Source organism: Chaetodon auriga, chromosome 8 (assembly GCF_051107435.1).
Source record: "Chaetodon auriga isolate fChaAug3 chromosome 8, fChaAug3.hap1, whole genome shotgun sequence".
NCBI lineage: Eukaryota > Metazoa > Chordata > Actinopteri > Chaetodontiformes > Chaetodontidae > Chaetodon > Chaetodon auriga.
Window position 1 is genome coordinate 14,420,001 of NC_135081.1, and position 17,727 is coordinate 14,437,727.

Below are 17,727 nucleotides of genomic sequence, written 5' to 3' on the forward strand. Positions count from 1 at the left end.
AAAAAAATTCCATAAACATTCGATTGTTCTTCCCTCTATTATCCCAGGCTGTGCAGTTTTCATGCTTCTCATGGTACGCGGAGCGTGATCCAACAGCTGTGCAATGAGGCATTTTTCATCCATTTTCAAATTCACTATTAATCCCTGCAGTCGTGCTCCAATGACGCGTGGCTCGGTGGGTTATCCCTTTCATTAAACCCTAGAAAAACAGTTTCTACAATCCAGGCTATTTTAAGTCTCTCACATACTCCGCCCCTCCCCTCTCTTTCAGAGTATAGATGGCAACAGAGATTACATAATTCAGTAGAATGCTGTATCTGTCAATCAGATCAACCAATCCCTGATTAGAATCTGGTAATCCTCACTCCAGAGTCGCCAACGATGAGTCGAGCCATGGAAGGATGAACCTGTGAAATATAAAGAAAAAATTGTGAATGATAAGTCTCACAGTAACTCATTAACATAATTCCACAGCATTAATACTTAGCAATGTAAAGGCTAACAGTACATCTTCTTAAGATACAACATACGTCCTTACTAGCTGGGAGAAAATAATCATGTCGTAGTCAAATGTCATTGAATGATTAACAATCAGTCCTCATTAAAATCTTATAAAAACACATGGTTTTCCACCTTTTGTCAGTCATCATGGGGCCAAACAAAATAGGGTCAAAAACATTTAACATAATTCTGCACAACAGTCTTTTCTGGAGGACACAGATGTGATCCAACATGCAGGTCACTTAAAATGCAGCATGCCATATTATAATAGAACAAATGGCAGGATGACCTGGGAATTCACCACAATCTAACTACCTCACTGGAGCAGCCCTGTTAAGCATACTGCAGTTACAATAGCATGTGCTTTAAGCATGGTTGGATCTAACCCTGTCCAATCATGTACAATTACTAAACTAGACTCATAACAAGTATATCCAATACCAAGCCCATTTCCCCCCTGTTCTGACCTGTGCTTGAAGTGGCCCATAGGGCACCAGTTCTCCATCCACAGTGAGTGTCCCCCGTGTAGACAGAGGCTGCAGCCTGAAGGCCCTGCAGGTTACATGGCTCACATACGGCGAGCTGACGGAGTGATGGGTTCCTCGTTCCATGGCAAAGAATAGTCTCAGCAGAGTGGCTCTGGAGATCCCAGCCCGCACAAAGGTCAGGTGGATCAGCCCATCATCAAATCTAGCTTGGGGTGCAGCATGAAGATCAGCCCCGAGGTGGGTCTGATAAAGGGCAAGGACCAGGACAAAGTCCCCTTCAATGGTGATCCAGTCTCTGGTGGGAAGGGGTTGGTCGAGGGGGGGCAGCAAGTCATCTCTAGGAAGATTTGAAGGCAGTGAGAAAGGACGGTTCTTTTGGGGTCCTGCTGGCTCGGCAATGTCAAAGTTAAAAGATGAGGATGGTGTGCGTAGAGATGGCGAGGGTGAGGTGGAATTTGGGGTGTTCGGACGGGGGAAGAGGTAGGATGAGGAGTGTGGGGAGGCACAGGAAGGGGAAGATGGGGGTGTGGGAGAAAGAGATAGGGAGAGGGAGGGGAGTTTTGGGGGGAGGGAGTTTGAGTGGGAGTGCTGGAGGAGAGAGAGGGGCCTCGGCCGGGAGGCGTTCTGGTTTTGGTCCAGGTTCTTGGGCTTGTAAGAGAAGGGAGAGTGACGAAAGGGAGAGGAGATGGTGAGAGCTCGCTCACGACCAACGTCAAGTTGGTAGGGTTCTTTCTGGTAGTAGGTCCCATTCAGATCCATGTCCTCTACCCCATATGAGGTGCCAGAGTCTGTATCAGCCTCCTGACTGAGAGGCTGGTTGAAGAGAGCATTGGCTATCTGGCTTGAAGGGGCTGAATTCTTTCTTAGTGCCTGCCTGGCTTCCTGAAGCTTGTCTTGGTAAGTCAACCCACCCTCTGGCTCTTCATCTGCCTCTCGCCCGATGTCGCGCCCACAGCTCTCTCCCAGTTCTCTTGCATGCAACACTCTCTCCCCCTCAAGAGAACCAGCACTACCTTCCCCATCCTTCCCCCTGTCCTCCTCATGCATCTCACTGGAGTCATGTTCCACTCTTCCTTCATCTTCCCTTTCATCCTTTATCCCCGCCAACCTTTCTACCCTTCCCATACTGCATTCATCCCTTTCATTTGATTCTGAACTCGTCCCCGACCTCTCTGAACATGTCCCTGACCTCTCCTCTTCCGCTTCCATCTCCACCTCTCCCTCCCGTTCCCTCTCTCTGTCCTCTGCCAGGCTGCTTGCCCTCACCACGCCAGTTCCTCCTCCCCTAGCCCTCTCTCTTCTCCTCTCCCTTTCTCTCTGCCTCTCCTCTTTTTCCCTCTCTCCCTCACCCCTACGCAGGCTCCTCTGTTCGCTGATGCCCATGTCAGAGCAGGTACGATGGATGGGCGTTCGGCAGAAGCCTTCCAGGCCTTCTGTGATACTGCGGGAGAGGGGTCTCCTTGGCGGAGGTGGTGTGACATCTGGTGATGCGGTGCAAATAGAGGGAGGCAGGTAGGACAGACGACCCTTGTAGGATCGAAGAGACGCTATGCGCACCAGAGTTCCCAGGGTGAAGCGAGCTGAGCCCAGGCCACGATACCTGGAATAAGGAAAGATTTCAAGTCATGCTATGTTTTGTAATGAATTAGAGTAAAGCTGACACGAACAAAGCCAACACTGAATGTTTCTTAGAGTATGAGCAATTAAACACACACCTCTCACTTTCAATGTCCACATCGGACACAAAGCCCCAGGCAACAGAAAGGAAAGAAAACAGTCTCCTGGGTGCTGCAGTGCGACTGTTGTTGGAGGGAGGGGGGCTTGTTGTCACAGAGACCACGTCCATGGGTCGGACACCGCCTCGACAGAGCAAAAAGCAGCAGTTCAAAAGGAGGGGCTCCCGAAGGCACATGTCATACCTGAGATATGAAAAAAGACAATATCATCATCTGTCTGTAAAGACAAGAGGAGAACTGTTCAAACAACAGGTCAATTAAAAGTCCCACAATTCAGAGATATCTCGGTCTAGATAAGCAGGCGCTGACAAGAACAGCATCATTGTGCTGGTTTTTCTTGTGTTCACAGAGCTGAGTGATTTTCTAGTTTGACAGTTTCTAAGATTGAACTGAAAAGGACAGACAATTCTCACCATTGTGAATGGGATACATGCTTACCCTGCATTGTGGTTGATGGAGCCAGCTAGTGCATTCCCAGAGCCACAGGGCAGAATGCCAACAGGTGTTTTTATTGCTTGTTCCCAGTCAGGACGCTCCATCAGTCCATTAATCACCTGCAGAAACACAGAAAGTTAAGACAATCATATTGATGGATACAGTTAAAGCTGTACATGTGGTACAAAAATACACAATTAATATCTTCACTGTTAAATAATCCCCCCAGCCCTTCAACAAAAGCACTACACACCTCATGCAGCAGGCCATCTCCAGACACAATGATGATGCCATCCCACTCTGAGAGCAGTATCTCCCTGATAAGTTCTCTGGCATGGTTCTGACGCTCTGAGACAGATTAATTAAGTTAAAACCTGTTACATATATGTACATGTTTTATGTGAATGTATAATCTACGTCACAAGGCTGCCTAACACTTGGTGTGTTACCTGTCTGTATAAGGTTGTAGCTGATGTTGGCCTCTCTGATCATTGGCAGGATGTGGGTCTGGCACCACTGCATTGCCTGGCCTCTCCCACTGAAGGGATTAACCAATAACAGCAGTCGCCTGGGACGAGGTAGCAGACTTCTTGAAAATTCTGTATGAAAAAAGAGGGAGAGCATGAATAAGATAAAGCTCACAGAGTTTTTTTTTATCAGGAACAAAGAGAGGAACTAGAGGTTCACTGCATAAAGTGAGCAAACTGGGAGCTGTCATTAAACAGTGTTGCCCAACCCTGGACTTTGAGTGCATTCAACCATTTCAGCCTCTTTCATTTCACCTCACAGGATCTACTTCACACTGCACATGGTGCTGCCGCTGGAGAGTATGTCATTTAAAATCAGATACATGGTTAAGGACACATCTAGCATTCAGAATATAGGAATTAAATAACGCTGATAAAAACGAAATAGCTGTGCACAGAGGCAAATATATTCTTTTCTGTCCATCTGGGACTCAGAGTCAAAAAACGGAGACACTCCACTTCTCTTTCACACTCTTGCATCAGCCCAGGTGTGAAGGTTTGAATAGATAAAAAGCTTCTGAAAATCAATGTGAGATTTAGTATGGCATAGAGGGATGTCAGTGGTGCAGGGGAGGGAGATGAAATGGCTGCACTCTCAGATTATCCTGGATTATGCAACAAACTACACTAAAGCAAATCAACAGGAAACCCAAGTGACCACAGCTATAATTTCCATAAACATTAGAATTCACAGAATCAAGGGATTCAGCGTTGTGGGTTAACTGCAGCTGACTAATAGTGAGGCAGGCGCAGTGAAGGGACAAACAAAGGACTGGGAAAAATTGAAAATGAGTGACAGTATTAGCACTGTTGGGAAAGGAGACGGTGATGTGATGGCCAAAAACAAATCATGGAGGGATAAAATACATTTAACGCTAAAGATTAATTCTAAAGAGTAAGGAGACAGGAAAAGATGTCAGATGCTGGCGAGGTGTGTGAAGTAATGGTGAAAAAAAGATAAACAAACACACACACACACACACACACACACACACACACACACACGTAAAGACTCAACAGGGACTTTCTATCTATTTGATTACCAAGGCTGAGGGATTCAATGCATGGGAAGGGGTGGCAAGCTGTAGCAACCCCACCATCTTTGTCTCTACATTTGAAAACTGAATGATACAGACCATGTGTGCAAGACAGACAAGGGGGAAAAACAAGTATTAGAGGACAGATTAGGTAAAGTATTAGATAAATGAACTCAAGATAAAGATGGTCATATGAAACAAACAAACAAATCCAAACTAAATTCTCAGAATAACAAATCTCAGAGCCTCTTAGGGTGTATTAGTGTTAATCCCCTTTGTTTTTTGCTGCATAACCCCTAAAATGCTTTACTGCTCTTGGTACCATTCTGTCCCGAGAATACAGAAAGGTCTTGGGTCAATGTGACATTAAGCTAAGTATAGCTAGCATTTACAAAGGAGGCATAAATCAAGGCGGCATGAGGCAACATTGTGTGGTTTCATGTAGTGAACAACAGGAATTCAGGTCTTACTCACATGGACATACTTGAAGGTCATTAAAAAGATCACACTATTATCTGCTGTAAACTAACTGTGTTGGCCTTTTGACAAAGCCCTACACTAAAACTCCACACTATATCAATGACCAGTATTCCTTAATGAAAAGAGAGCATGCTTGGGGCATAAGGATTTAATTTCAGAACAGCGGCTGCTAGAAAGGTAGGAAAATGTCTTCAATTAATTTTAAAACAGTCTGCAGTGAGGAAATGTACGCAGTGTAGTTAATGGGCTTCTATAATCACCAATATGCTCCTGCAACATGTAAAACAATCCAAAAACCAACACCTTGCCTGGAGAAGTAAGCCTCTATTGAGACGCACACTCACCTGTGTCAGCAGTGACGGTCACATCTCTGAGTAGACACTGCACAGCAGCTGACCATTTCTCAGCTTCAGGCCTGCTTTCTGCTAGGTAGGCCCTCACCTGTCTGCGCCGGGACACCCCTTTCCGTCGTTTCCCTGGTGGGTACCAGTACAGCACCAGGAGAGGGGGTGCAGGGGCACGAGGGCAGCTGCACCCTATCAGCTCTGTTAAAGGCAGCAGGAGACGGGTTTCTTTCCCCGGCCGTGGTGACAGACGCTGGATATGTATGTGGGTGTGGGTGAGGGTCAAGGCATAGTTGGAGACCGGAATTGGCGTGGGGGAGGCAGCGGGGGAGAGTGCCCCCGGACCACCAGGGCTGTTGGGGCAGCTGTTATTGTTGCTGTTGCTGCCGGATCCCCAGCTGGCAAACTGGCCATGAAGGAGGGCTTCTGCTGTGGAGGGTGAAGACGGTTCTGGCGATCGCATCCTCACTGCTGAAGTGGACAAGGTTTATCAGGAAAAAGTCAGTCGAACAAGTATCCTCTACAGTTAGAGGCTTGAAGAGTGGAATTCGGCAGCAAATTCCACTGGAGCGAGATTTGCAGGGAAATCACAATGTATGTGAAAGTCAGGCTGAGAACTTTAACCCTGAAATCTCCTCAAAATCATCCTCACTCTTCAGTGCTTGAATTCAAAAGATACAGTCACAAAAATAAATCAGTTCTGTTTTCAGTTTTCACTTAAAAAAGAAAAATGAACTTCTTCCAGTTTAAAGGTTCTTCTGTTTAGAGGATTTATCCAGTGAAGACAGGAACTACTAAAGATCAGTCTTTGTGTCACAGTTAGAAAGCTCCCATCACAGTTTGATGTAAAGAGCTGTCAGCTTCTACAATTTACTGCCAGTGGAAAAGTGGGTGAGCAATACTTCATCATATTCAAAGACAACAGGACATAAAAATGTATAGTTTCCACTAGAACATCAGTCATTTAAACAAAAGTATTCTTCACAAAGATTGCATAAGTAAATTAAAAAAAAAATAGTTTACATGACAACTTAGAGCCACCTATTGTGATACAACATAAGGCAGCTGAGCAGCTACTCAACATTAACAATAAATCTTTAAATAATTACACAAAAGGACAAGACTGAATCTTACTTGCACTGAGAAAAAAAAGTGTGAATAAGACAAACACACCTTGCTTAGACAAGGAGGCTACAACAATTAAATTAATGCACAAGTAAAGAATTCTGTAGAGTATGCTGCGTGGTAAGTGCTGGCCAAAATGCATTTAATGCCACACAGATATGATAAGTGCAGGCTTTTTCACGACCTTTGATACCTCTATTGCTATCTTTAATCTCAGTGTTATATAGCAGGCAGACAAGAGGAGTGACAAGGCCAGACCTCTAGACAGTAGTGTGATACATTAAAATTTCATTCAAACCAATCCTGCATTACTTCATTATCTGTTTTCCATAAGAAGAGGGTGAAAAGGGTACGACAGGTGGAGACCAGACATCAACAAAAATAAAACAAAACAAAACAAAAAAGTAAAAACAGAAACAAAACAAAAGACAAACAAGAAGACAGTTCCAGGAGGGTCCTTAGTTTATGTCATGGTAATGTCCTTTGAGTCAAGCCTCACGTTCCCTCCCAAAGATCTCTGTTCCTGAATGATGACAACAGAGGAGATGAGGACGACAGTCAATTGCAGAAGTGGAAAAAAACAATAGCACAATTTTAATATACGGGATATCAACCTACAGGCATTTTAGATCAGATGGGTAAGAAACTGACTAACTGATTAGAAGAAGAAGGAAGCACAGTAAACTACATAAACTGTGCCTCGAATTCACCTGCGATTTCACTGTACAAAGGTGAATATTCTGCATCACATTTTCACAATTAGGGACAAGTACAGGGGAGAACTGCCATGATAAGAGGAAGAGATTGTGGTTACAGGGTGAAGCAATACAAGAACCATCAAGCCCTTTGACCTTAGGTGCGTCTTTTCACATAATGACTCACAGTCACACATCCTCAGCTGCCCTGCTGAGACGCCACATTGTTGTGTATGAAAGGTTGCATGAGAACGGCCACATCTGGTTGGTACTTTCATGATTAGGGTTTTTTCTAACAGGATTTGGGGAAACAGTCTCTCTTTCACAATTTGAATCTAGGATGGAGATTTTGAAAATTGCTGACCTAAATGGTACTGGATTATGGAGGTTTTGCAATAGGCATGAGCATGTAACAATCTTACTTAACGATCTTTAAAAAAAATAAATAAATAAATAAATAAAGGAATAAGTTCATAATGAGAAACAGAGTGTCTGTTACAACACAACTTGGCAAATGATTTTGACTAGACATAAATGTCTCCCTGTATGTACTATAAATCGTAATAAAGTGGCATTCCTTATTATCAGATTACCTTCATGGATATAGATGACAGGTTACAGTTATATTAAAATGCCAAGTCAGCAGGTGCCAGTTCATTAAACTTTACTCAGTGAAAGTACAATTACTAGACTATCAGTGTTGAACCTCTGTATACCCTAAATTAATAAACTGGTCACATCGTGCAAGTTTTATAACAGGCAGGAATTATTATGCAAGCTGTGGTGCAGACAAAATCAATACTTGGCTGATGTCCTGTCTTGATAAAACGCACACAAACAGACCTCACTGATGCCCATTGTTGCACCTTACGTCCTTGAAAAGCAGGGCGGGGACACCCAGAAATAATATCTGCGGGCTACTATGGTCTCCCACACAATGAGGCTGCTGTTGAGTGACTTCGGGGTATTTTTGGAAAGTTTCGGTTAGCTTACCTTTCGAATTCAATAGAGTTACCATACTAAGGGCACAGCCACACAGCTTCTTTAATAACCCTGATGGTGTAAAGTAAAAGCTGTCTGAGTGCTAAACTTTACTGATGTCCTCCACCTAATGTTAGCTAGCAGGTTGACAGGCTGCTAACCAACTGGCATACTTCACCTAACTCTAATTGTTGTTTAAGTTACAAGAGGAACAGCCGTTTACCTAGATTTTGAGGCATTTGAAATGATTGTGAAGAAGCTGAAAGCGTTTTAAGCCGTACTCAGGAAAATAAGCCCAACGTTAAATCGAGGAGCTAGCAAATGCTAGCTAATGTTATGAATACAGTAGCTACTGTAAACTGCTGCCAGAGGAGCGCAACATAGCGTTGTCAGTTAGCAGCGGCTAGCAGCTCGCGTCTAAACATGTAGCCCTCGTTCAAGCCAACTTTCTACACTATTAAATCGTTATACTCCTGAAAATGACTAAGCATCACAATGGGTACACTGAAAGGCTCCCATGTGAAATTTTACGTCTTATTTATTGATTGGTTTACTGAGGTACCCAAGTTAGCGCAGATAACAGTACATGGCAACGTTAGCTACCAGACGTTATGATGTGATTGTATCAAGCCTAGTAACAGGAAAACTGGAAACTTTTCAGAGTGGTATTTTTGCCAGCACCAGATTAGGAAAAAAACAAGTTAAATGTGTCAAAGCAAAAGAACCAAAATTACCTCATCTTGTCTCCCCTCTCACGACGACAGATAGTCGCTTGCCTTGAAAACTGTGGCTCGATGCAGGAAGTGCCTGGAGACGCAGTAGCAGCAGCTTTGAGCGGCGGAGAGGAAATCCAATGGCGATAAGGAAAACATTGCAACACCCACCGACATTCTCCAATCATTGACAGACCATCACTTCCTGGCCAACTCATATCAATACTGATCAAAAGATTCGTGACGTCGGAGGCACATTGTAACCCTCGATGAGCACTGTAAATGGAAATCAAGTGGAAAAAATGTGGAAGTACATGGATTTATTTTAGCTGTGTCCCAGTCCTCTCCTTTGATGTTAACTAGCATGTCATCATCTGCTTAAAATAAGTTACTTCCATGGAATTGTCCATGACAGATCTATTTGTAAGGACACGCACACGGTCTAATAAAACACAAAAGACAAGTCTTTTTGTACAGTCGATCTTTTATTTGGATCAGATTGTATGGAAAACAAAGAGAGACTAGTTCTTGTAACCACGGCTGGCTCTGCGACCACGAGCTCTCTCGAACTTCCTGCCCTTGGAGCGGATGTAGGGCCTGGAGAACAGAAAGAATTCAGTGTAAGATGATGGCATCACAAACATTCATACAACTATACATCTAATGTATAGTTAGATTTATAGTTAGACGGTCAGATTTATTAATTTTCTCCACATCAACACTACCTGAAAAATGACCACCTAATACTCACTACTCAAACACTACAATCTTTCCTGAAGTGCAAATCAGTCATTCTGTGTGTGTTCTGACAAAGCATTGTTTGTAACTCACTTACACAGTTAGAGCTTAATGGAAATGTTGTTCTTGTGTTCAAAACTCAGAGGCAGCAACTCTTTACAATAAATAAGACTCGTTGCAAGTTTTCCTTTGCTATGGAATAATGTCGATTTTGATTGAAACTGTGCACAGCAAGGTGCTTGGATCATCATGTGTAATTCTGACTTTCTTATGGAAAGAGGTGTGCCTGTGGAGTTTCTTAATATTCACTTTTGAGCATCACAGCTCCGAACAGCATACACATGTACATCATATGGATTTAGCCAGACACTATAGGCCTCTTACACAAGACATTTTGACACGTGACAGTCGGAGAAGCACAAGTTTAAATGATAAAATTTCTGCAATCTTTTTAGCTGCTTCACTCTCAAGGGTGCTGGTATCGTGCATGCTGGCTCACTCTCACAGCATCATTAACATTATTAATGACACCTCTACTTTTCCTACTAAAACAAATCAGGATATCTGCTGTGAGATGACCCATTATTTGCTAATAAATCTACCTGCATCTGCAAACGACACCCATCTATGTACGGAAGCACTCCAACTAAGAAAAGTACTTCTAATAAAGATGAATTTTATGTTTGTTTTGGCCAACGGCCAGAATTCAACAGAACATCCTGGCAACAGGTTGTTTCCTAACAAATGCACAAACAGGACCACGGTGCTGGTACACTTGAATACAATGCATTAGGATACAACCCAAGATGAACAATTCACTAAAGGAAATGCTGTAAATGACCATATTGACCAGAATATAAGACAACCCTGGTTGGACGGAAAAGGGAACAAGACAAATAGAGTATAAAAAGGTCAAGAAATGAAGAGAAAAATGACGGCAAAAGATGGAGACAACAAACAATAAAGGGTGCGTGACAGAAAAACTACAGGCAGTTCATGCTGAAGGCAAAGTGTTCAATTTTTAAGATAACTCCACTTGTTAAAGTATAATTTCGAGCCGATGTCACCTGGTCATAAGTTTGACTGAAATACTGGTAAAAGTATATAATTTCAGACATCAACGGCACATACTTGGTGTGGCTGTGAGGAGTTCCAGGGGCTTTTCCGAAGTGCCTGTACACCTCTCTGCCTTTACGGGGTCCTGGAGAACAAATGTTACAGATTAAAAGCAGTTCTAATTGTTATTCAGCATCTCAAAACAACATTTCCAGCAGAGAGTATTCCCACTCCCATCCATTACTTTAATTCTAACATTCCACATTTAAAGTAATTCACACGTTTACCTGCTCGTGGCAGAGATTAAATTAAATCTGAGAAGTGCGTTGTCTTTTTTTCTGCTCAAATTAGTTTAGACAAACCTAAACAAGTGGCCGAATGAATTAATGTTTGTACTGCAGTTCAATCCAAGTCATTTTTTAAGTAATAGTTGAAATGACAATTCACAATTTGATACAAGTCGTGTAAACAGCATATTCCAGTTGGATTTTATGCAGAATTTTCTGCATTTTCTGCAGCATTTTCTGATTAAGGTGTGGGATGTGTTGATATTATTCAGGTTTTAGGAGAACTCTGTGGACATGTGCACAGCACATTCAGAATATGCATCTCAACTGAGGTTTTAAACTGCACATTGCGACACAGCCTCTTGTCTGTTTAAAGCCAGCTTTGTGTGATACCAAAACCAAATATTTTGCACATGTAAACCAGTCACTGAGACATGTGGGTCTCTTCAGCCTAACAAATTTAGGTGATAAGTGCAAGGTCCATAAAGCTTACACATGATTAAAGAGAACTTTGAATAACTGGTGATCAGTTGCCAACAAACAGGCCAGAATACAGATGAAAGCCTGCTTTCCCAACTCGAGTACTATTCCTTATCTATGCCATAAAAACAGACTGAGTTTCCTCACAAGTGCATGACCCTACTCCACTAAGTCACACCAGTGGTCTGGTGTACAGTGCTGTGTGGCAGCAGTGTTATAAGACTCCTTAAGGCAACTAAAACATTCCAGTGTAAAATTAAAATAAGAATATGGACTAAAGGCCGTTCTCAAACAAGTTTTCATCTCTCATTCCTGCTAAAAGTGCCTAGAAGTACCAGGAGGGTCATTAAATATGGGCATTCCTAATGGCAACCTTAGTTATGCTCACCTGACTGTTACAGGACCACATTTGAAATTAGTGCCAGCTTGATTTATTATGTGTTTGAGAACCAAGGTACCTCTGCTCCAGCAGAACAATGACTACTTACATTATGTACTCCAACTGAATTACTTTATAACTTGAATTTAATTTACATGTGTAGTTACCTGACAGCAGCACAGTGCCATGTCCTTTGGGAGAAGCCAAAGCCAGCTGGTCAAAGGTCATCACCTGACCGCCTGCCTTCAGGATCCTGCGGCGGGCACCATCAGTTACTCTCAGAGCACAGACCTGTGGAAGAACAAGCAGAACATTGAGGACTGTCTCTGAGACTGCCAATAACATTACAGTGTTGAGGGGAGAGCCTTGTTGGATTTTATGTATTTATGGAAGGGGGGAAAAAAATCTACTAATAGGTGAATTCTGACAGTCTAAAAATGGTGGGGTTACCTTGAGCTTGGGGATCTCCTGAATCCTGACATCATCAGTGACTGTTCCAACAACAACAGCGGTTCTGTTCTCACGGCCAGGCAACTTCATCTTACGGATCTGGTCGCAATAGAAAAAAAGTCAGAAATTCAGCATGCATAATCATATGTCTACACAACTTACAAAAGGGGTCACACAACATGTCGCAAATTCTAATCTTCCCTGGTATTATAATCTTAATTAGACTAATGGTAAAAGTACAATATGATGCAAGCTTTCATTGGTTTCTATCTTCATTTGTTAACCCAATCCCAAATACATGACAAAATTCAGGGCCACTGAAAATGGAACAGTCCTCATGAAAACTACTAGAGATGCAGCAATTCCAATATTTTCACTCGCAATGCCTCAAATCAGGATATCAGGACTGGACTCACTGGATCATTTTTGTTTAAGGACACAGTTCACGGACGCTGTTGCACTAAAAACCCAAGCCATCAGCCCACTGTGACTAAATGAATGAAACTCAGTGAAAACACAATACACCTTACTCACTGACAATGAAACTGTATTTGATATGAATTGGTCAGTCTAGCATCAATTGATGCTGACATTGACCTATACTTGTACTTTGTCAGAAAAGCATTTCAGTCTCAAAAAAAACTGATTCGTAATATATTACAACAGACAGGATGAGACAATTGAGACTTACCAGACGGGAGATGGAGATGGGAGGCCTGTTGGTTCTGCTCATGAAGAGCCTCCTCAGGACGACCTTGTTGAAGGGAGCATTACAGCGGCGGGCCAGGAACCTGTACAACTGTAAGAACCCAGCAGGAACAACACTGCTTAGTTGTGAAGTTTTACAAATTATCATCTCAGAATTTTATATACCAGAATGACAGAAATAATTACAACAAATGGTAATATTATTCAAAGGAGTAAAGCACAATGTGTGAATGTCAATTACCTTGACCAGGAGCCTCAGATAGATATCCTGGCTCTTTGGTTCCTTCCTGTGTACCTTACGGTCCTTGTTATGCCTGATGTCAACTCCCTGGAAAAGAAAACAGAAATTCATAAATACAATAACATGAGTACAGTAACCTTCCACCTCCTGTAAAGTTAATCTTCAAAACTTTGTTTTACAATAATGACATCCATTACATCCAGGGTCCATTGCTCATCGTATACTTTATAGTCTATCACCGCCAAACCACATTTGACACAACGTTGAACTGAGCAGAATTTATGTAATTGATAAAATAGTTATATGCCTTTAGTTAACGTGACAAGCAGCCCAATACACTACTATAGTACGTTACAGGCCGGTTCACACGTTGACACTCTACAGCTAACTGCTATCACGAGCAACACAGCCACCAAGCCCGAATATGGCTGAGTTTTGCATTTACAAACGTACGATAATGTCGGCGAAATAATAACTATGGTTTAACATAACATTCCGCATTGTGGATCACTTTAAACGCTCATTTCTCATCACTTCAAGGCGTGAAGCGCCTGCCTGAACGGCACTAGTTCGGTATCAAAGACGTTAAGCTAGCAGGACATACGTGGTCAAATAACAAGAAATCATAACAGGACTTTAACGTAAGTAGTGTTTAAAACCAGTAGTGACTGCCATTAAAAATATGGGATGTTTTAATTCACAGGATGATCGTGGATAATCTGGCTATTGTATTTTAAATTTTCTACTAGCTGTACCTACCATCTTGGACTCAGAGCGAAAAGGGAAAAGGAAGAGCGGAGGTCTCGCGATAAACAGTGTCCTGAAATCTCGGGTCTCTGATTGGTTACAGAGCATGCTCTTCCTGCAAACCAAACTCGAAACAACTGACTATTTAGGATGCTGCCTCCAGTGGTAGGGACGGCGAACGGACATCTTTTGAAATGTTTAATTAAAAATGTATTTTTATAATAAATAAAGACTTAACAGCATAGTTAATAATAAATGCAGATTGTTCTTGCCACAACTGTCAGAGATGTGCCAAAAATATGTTAAATATGTTCAGGATGTCTATAAGAAAATGGGTTATTTACATGATTATGTCTGAATCTTGATAAAATGTTCAAAGTGAAACAAAAACAGAAAAAAATTGCCTCTTTTTTTTTTTTTTTACTTTTATTAGTCAAAAAATATATGGAAACATTAAGTTACCCTGGTATATGATGTACTGAAACAGCATGGCAGTTAAATTAGGATTTCACAGCTCTGTTGTTCTCTGTGTTCTCAGAGGAAAAGCTGCAACACCATGAGTATCATCAGTATTAAACTCAGACACTGTTGCATCATTGTGATTCACATTTGCACGTCTTATTTAGGGAATCCTCTCTTATGTCCTCTGTAATCTAAAGATTGCACAACTGAATTCTGCCCTTAAGTAAGCCTTATCTGATCACATTATTTGTTGTTTTCACATAATAACAAATACTACTTTTAAAAATCACAGTGATTCAGTTCAAATTCAAAAACTTGCACCATGGAGCTGAGGATTTCAAGTTTATTCGAGCTTGTGGCCACGCTGCTGTCTGAGGTGACACAGGTAGATTGTGAAAGCCAGTGCGATGCCTCCCAGAAACACTGTCCGTGCCACAGGGGGGACCAGGGCAAAGTTCACAGCCTGAAATGGTGGAGGAAACAAAAGAAAAATGTTATTCTACATCTGTGTAGAATGTACTGTACTGTTCATATTCAATTCAATATTCCTTTATTAGTCCCGTGAGGGGAAATTCCAATGTGTGTTCATGTCTGTGAATCTGTGTGTGCAGACAGAAACTGACCAATAATTGGATCAATACAAGAATATCTCACCTGCATTGTTGAACAAAATACCACTCCAGTCTAAAGAGAGGAACAGAAGATAGAGCTCCAGATACAGCAAACAGACAGAGTGACGTATTCCATGACATTTTATAATAATAGAATAAATAGTAAACACTGTTCTTATAAAGGCAACCTTTAACTGTGTGTGTACCTTATAAGATGTCCAGAATTTCTGTCTCCAGTCTTCAAGCAGGTCAGCTTTGTTCTCAAGTAAACTTAAACCTAAAAGGTGTTAAATGTTTTATTGATTATTTGTTAGATCCATCATTAAAAGATGTGTTTTATGGACAAGTACAGTTCAAACAGAAAGTTTTGCATTGATTTATTTTCTGGGTGCATAATTTCTGAATAATTTCTGTATGACATGTTTTCATTTTTCTGGATGGGAAAGCGAAATAAAGGAGACGAATAAAGTGAAAAATATTTCCATTAAAAAAAAATACTCAGAGTTCGATTAGTGGCTGAGAGGAAAGAAAATAAAACACAAATACTGTCACTGTTGGGAGAAGTAGCATGTAAGAAAGTAACAGCGGCATAGACACTAGCTGAGCTTTCCTCAGTTAGAATATAAGACCCTCATAAGACATGCATAGTTATTAGGAATAAGCAAGGATTCTAACAGGATTCCTAACACACTTACCAATGTAAAAGGCACTGATGGTGAGAGGAGCTGCAATCAGCTGATCCACCACAACCTTTCCTGTCACCGCCTTCACTCCGCCTCCGGGCAGCATCCTCTCCAGCCCTCTGAGCCAGTGGTAGTTGAAGTTGGCATGGAAACAGAAGCCGACAGTCGCCACTCGAGCTGTCTGAGACCAGTCGATGCCAGCCGGATCCTCCAGCGTGGATCCTGCAGTGTGTTTCCCTCCCAGCATACTCTGCTGTATGAGGTCAGCAGAGGCAAACAGCGTTGTGTATCCCAGGACGTTACTGATGTACGGATGAGTCTTGAACACAGCCCAGGCCCGCTGCATGGCGATGAATCTGATCAGAGAGAGGATTCAAGATGAACTTATTCACAATAAAGCCACTGGCTATGACTGCTTTACAGAAGAACTTTTTTTGAATGAGGAGGACTTTTGAATAAATGTTCAAATCAAATGGACGTGAAAGGAAGTTAAGCAACATTAATAACAAAATGGTATTCTAAATGTCATATTGAAAATACTGTCAGTCACTCTGTTTTAAGTTAAGTCTTTTTTAGCTAAAACCTACCTTTAAGCGTAGCTCTTCTCAGCCTTACCTTAAATTTACAAAACCAAAGAGACGCAAACTCTTTCCTGATTGGCTCAGTTGACCGAGGAGGAGCGGAGATGAATCTACTTTAGAGGGAGGTCTCCGTCTCACCGGGTCAAAGTTCTGCCACAGTTGCAGAGAATGTGTGATAAAACCTTTATCAGCCCAGGGGAGAGGAATCTGAGAAAACACCACATGTGAGGAATGATAAAGAGCTGACAAACCAAGCAATAATCTGTACCACTGCTCCATTAGCAGTGTAGATGAGCCCACACAATGTGGTTTATTATACCTCTTACACCTCATCACTTGACTAACTTGTCAAACAGTTCATGTCACTTACCACAGATTTGTCTCGTTGTGTGAAGAGTTGGAGTTGTGACCACAGCAGTAAGATAGCCGTCCAGCTCTCTGGTCACTCTAAGGTACATGTGGTGTCTGTCACTATAAATAGATGCCACCCCTGATGCAATGCTTCCTCACTTTCATTAAAGTAACTAAGATAGCTTTCCACTTCATGACAGTGAAGACAGAAGACAAGCTGAGTTGTCACATTAAAGAGGCTAGAAGGGTGTGAGACTGTGTCAAAATTATAGATGGAGAATGTTGTGTGAAAGCTGTGTGTAACACAATATAACCCAGGAGTCAGAGTTCAGCTGAATGAACTCAGGTCTTCAAGCACTCCAGATCCAAAGCAGAAAGTTAACCAATCAACAAGTTGGAGGCTCTGTGGTGACCTAGAATAAACTACTCATGTTTCCTGGAGCAGATTAAATATAAATGAGTAAATACAACTATAAAAGACGTTATGAGATATGCCATTACCAACAGCAGTGCTGTGGTATATTTATACGGAAAACTGAGGAGGCAATATAAGAGGTCTTTACAATATATACACACACACACACACACATGCATATATACGTATATGTATATGTATATGTGTGTGTGTGTGTGTGTGTGTGTGAGTATATATATGTGTGTGTGTATATATGTATATCTATATATGTGTGTATATATATATATTGTGTTGATATTGATATTGTCCTTATATTGCTCAGAAATTTGTTCAATTGAAAGGGTGATAAAAATTTGAAAGCCCTCAAAAAGACTCCATATCTCGATCAGATACTGAGAGAAGAGAAAAAAAATCAGACACGAGTGACAGTCAGGATGAGGTCATCTCAAATATCCAGCACAAAGGGTCAAAGAGGC

General features: G+C 41.8%; 3 protein-coding genes across 3 annotated transcripts in view; all 3 read right to left on the bottom strand.

Annotated features, from left to right (window-relative positions):
* The window catches only part of sphk2 (sphingosine kinase 2), a 10,787-nt gene extending 1,628 nt beyond the window's left edge, over window positions 1-9,159 (bottom strand). The window contains exons 1-8 of the mRNA XM_076737127.1: window positions 9,084-9,159; window positions 5,549-7,196; window positions 3,610-3,759; window positions 3,414-3,508; window positions 3,164-3,279; window positions 2,705-2,908; window positions 969-2,589; window positions 1-407 (exon numbers count right to left, since the gene is read on the bottom strand). The exon at window positions 1-407 is cut by the window's left edge and continues 1,628 nt beyond it. Of these exons, the coding sequence (XP_076593242.1) occupies window positions 345-407; window positions 969-2,589; window positions 2,705-2,908; window positions 3,164-3,279; window positions 3,414-3,508; window positions 3,610-3,759; window positions 5,549-6,011 (2,712 nt within the window). The 5' untranslated portion in view covers window positions 6,012-7,196; window positions 9,084-9,159 and the 3' untranslated portion in view covers window positions 1-344. The remainder of the gene's footprint in view (window positions 408-968; window positions 2,590-2,704; window positions 2,909-3,163; window positions 3,280-3,413; window positions 3,509-3,609; window positions 3,760-5,548; window positions 7,197-9,083) is intronic.
* Window positions 9,160-9,526: 367 nt separating this feature from the next.
* rpl18 (ribosomal protein L18) lies at window positions 9,527-14,195 on the bottom strand. Its single transcript, XM_076738289.1, has 7 exons — window positions 14,161-14,195; window positions 13,402-13,488; window positions 13,144-13,251; window positions 12,453-12,551; window positions 12,170-12,293; window positions 10,932-11,001; window positions 9,527-9,659 (listed from the first exon to the last, which is right to left on the bottom strand). The coding sequence occupies exons 1-7, from the start codon at window positions 14,161-14,163 to the stop codon at window positions 9,584-9,586; spliced, it is 567 nt and encodes a 188-aa protein (XP_076594404.1). The 5' UTR covers window positions 14,164-14,195; the 3' UTR covers window positions 9,527-9,583.
* A 758-nt stretch (window positions 14,196-14,953) lies between these two features.
* On the bottom strand, window positions 14,954-16,611 carry LOC143324096 (mpv17-like protein). Its single transcript, XM_076736305.1, has 5 exons — window positions 16,520-16,611; window positions 15,917-16,260; window positions 15,428-15,498; window positions 15,265-15,294; window positions 14,954-15,073 (listed from the first exon to the last, which is right to left on the bottom strand). The coding sequence occupies exons 2-5, from the start codon at window positions 16,248-16,250 to the stop codon at window positions 14,954-14,956; spliced, it is 555 nt and encodes a 184-aa protein (XP_076592420.1). The 5' UTR covers window positions 16,251-16,260; window positions 16,520-16,611.
* Window positions 16,612-17,727: the final 1,116 nt, after the last annotated feature.

Bases quoted from the DNA above. Each gene is read 5' to 3' on its own strand.
- LOC143324096 (XM_076736305.1), bottom strand. From the start codon at position 16,250: ATGCAGCGGGCCTGGGCTGTGTTCAAGACTCATCCGTACATCAGTAAC. The intron at 15,499-15,916 runs GTAAGTGTGTTA...AACACCTTTTAG, and splicing joins CATCAGTGCCTTTTACATTG to GTTTAAGTTTACTTGAGAAC. The intron at 15,074-15,264 runs GTGAGATATTCT...CCACCATTTCAG, and splicing joins TATTTTGTTCAACAATGCAG to GCTGTGAACTTTGCCCTGGT.
- rpl18 (XM_076738289.1), bottom strand. The intron at 12,552-13,143 runs GTAAGTCTCAAT...TATTGCGACCAG, and splicing joins CCATCTCCATCTCCCGTCTG to ATCCGTAAGATGAAGTTGCC. The intron at 12,294-12,452 runs GTAACCCCACCA...GTTCTTCCACAG, and splicing joins AGGAGATCCCCAAGCTCAAG to GTCTGTGCTCTGAGAGTAAC.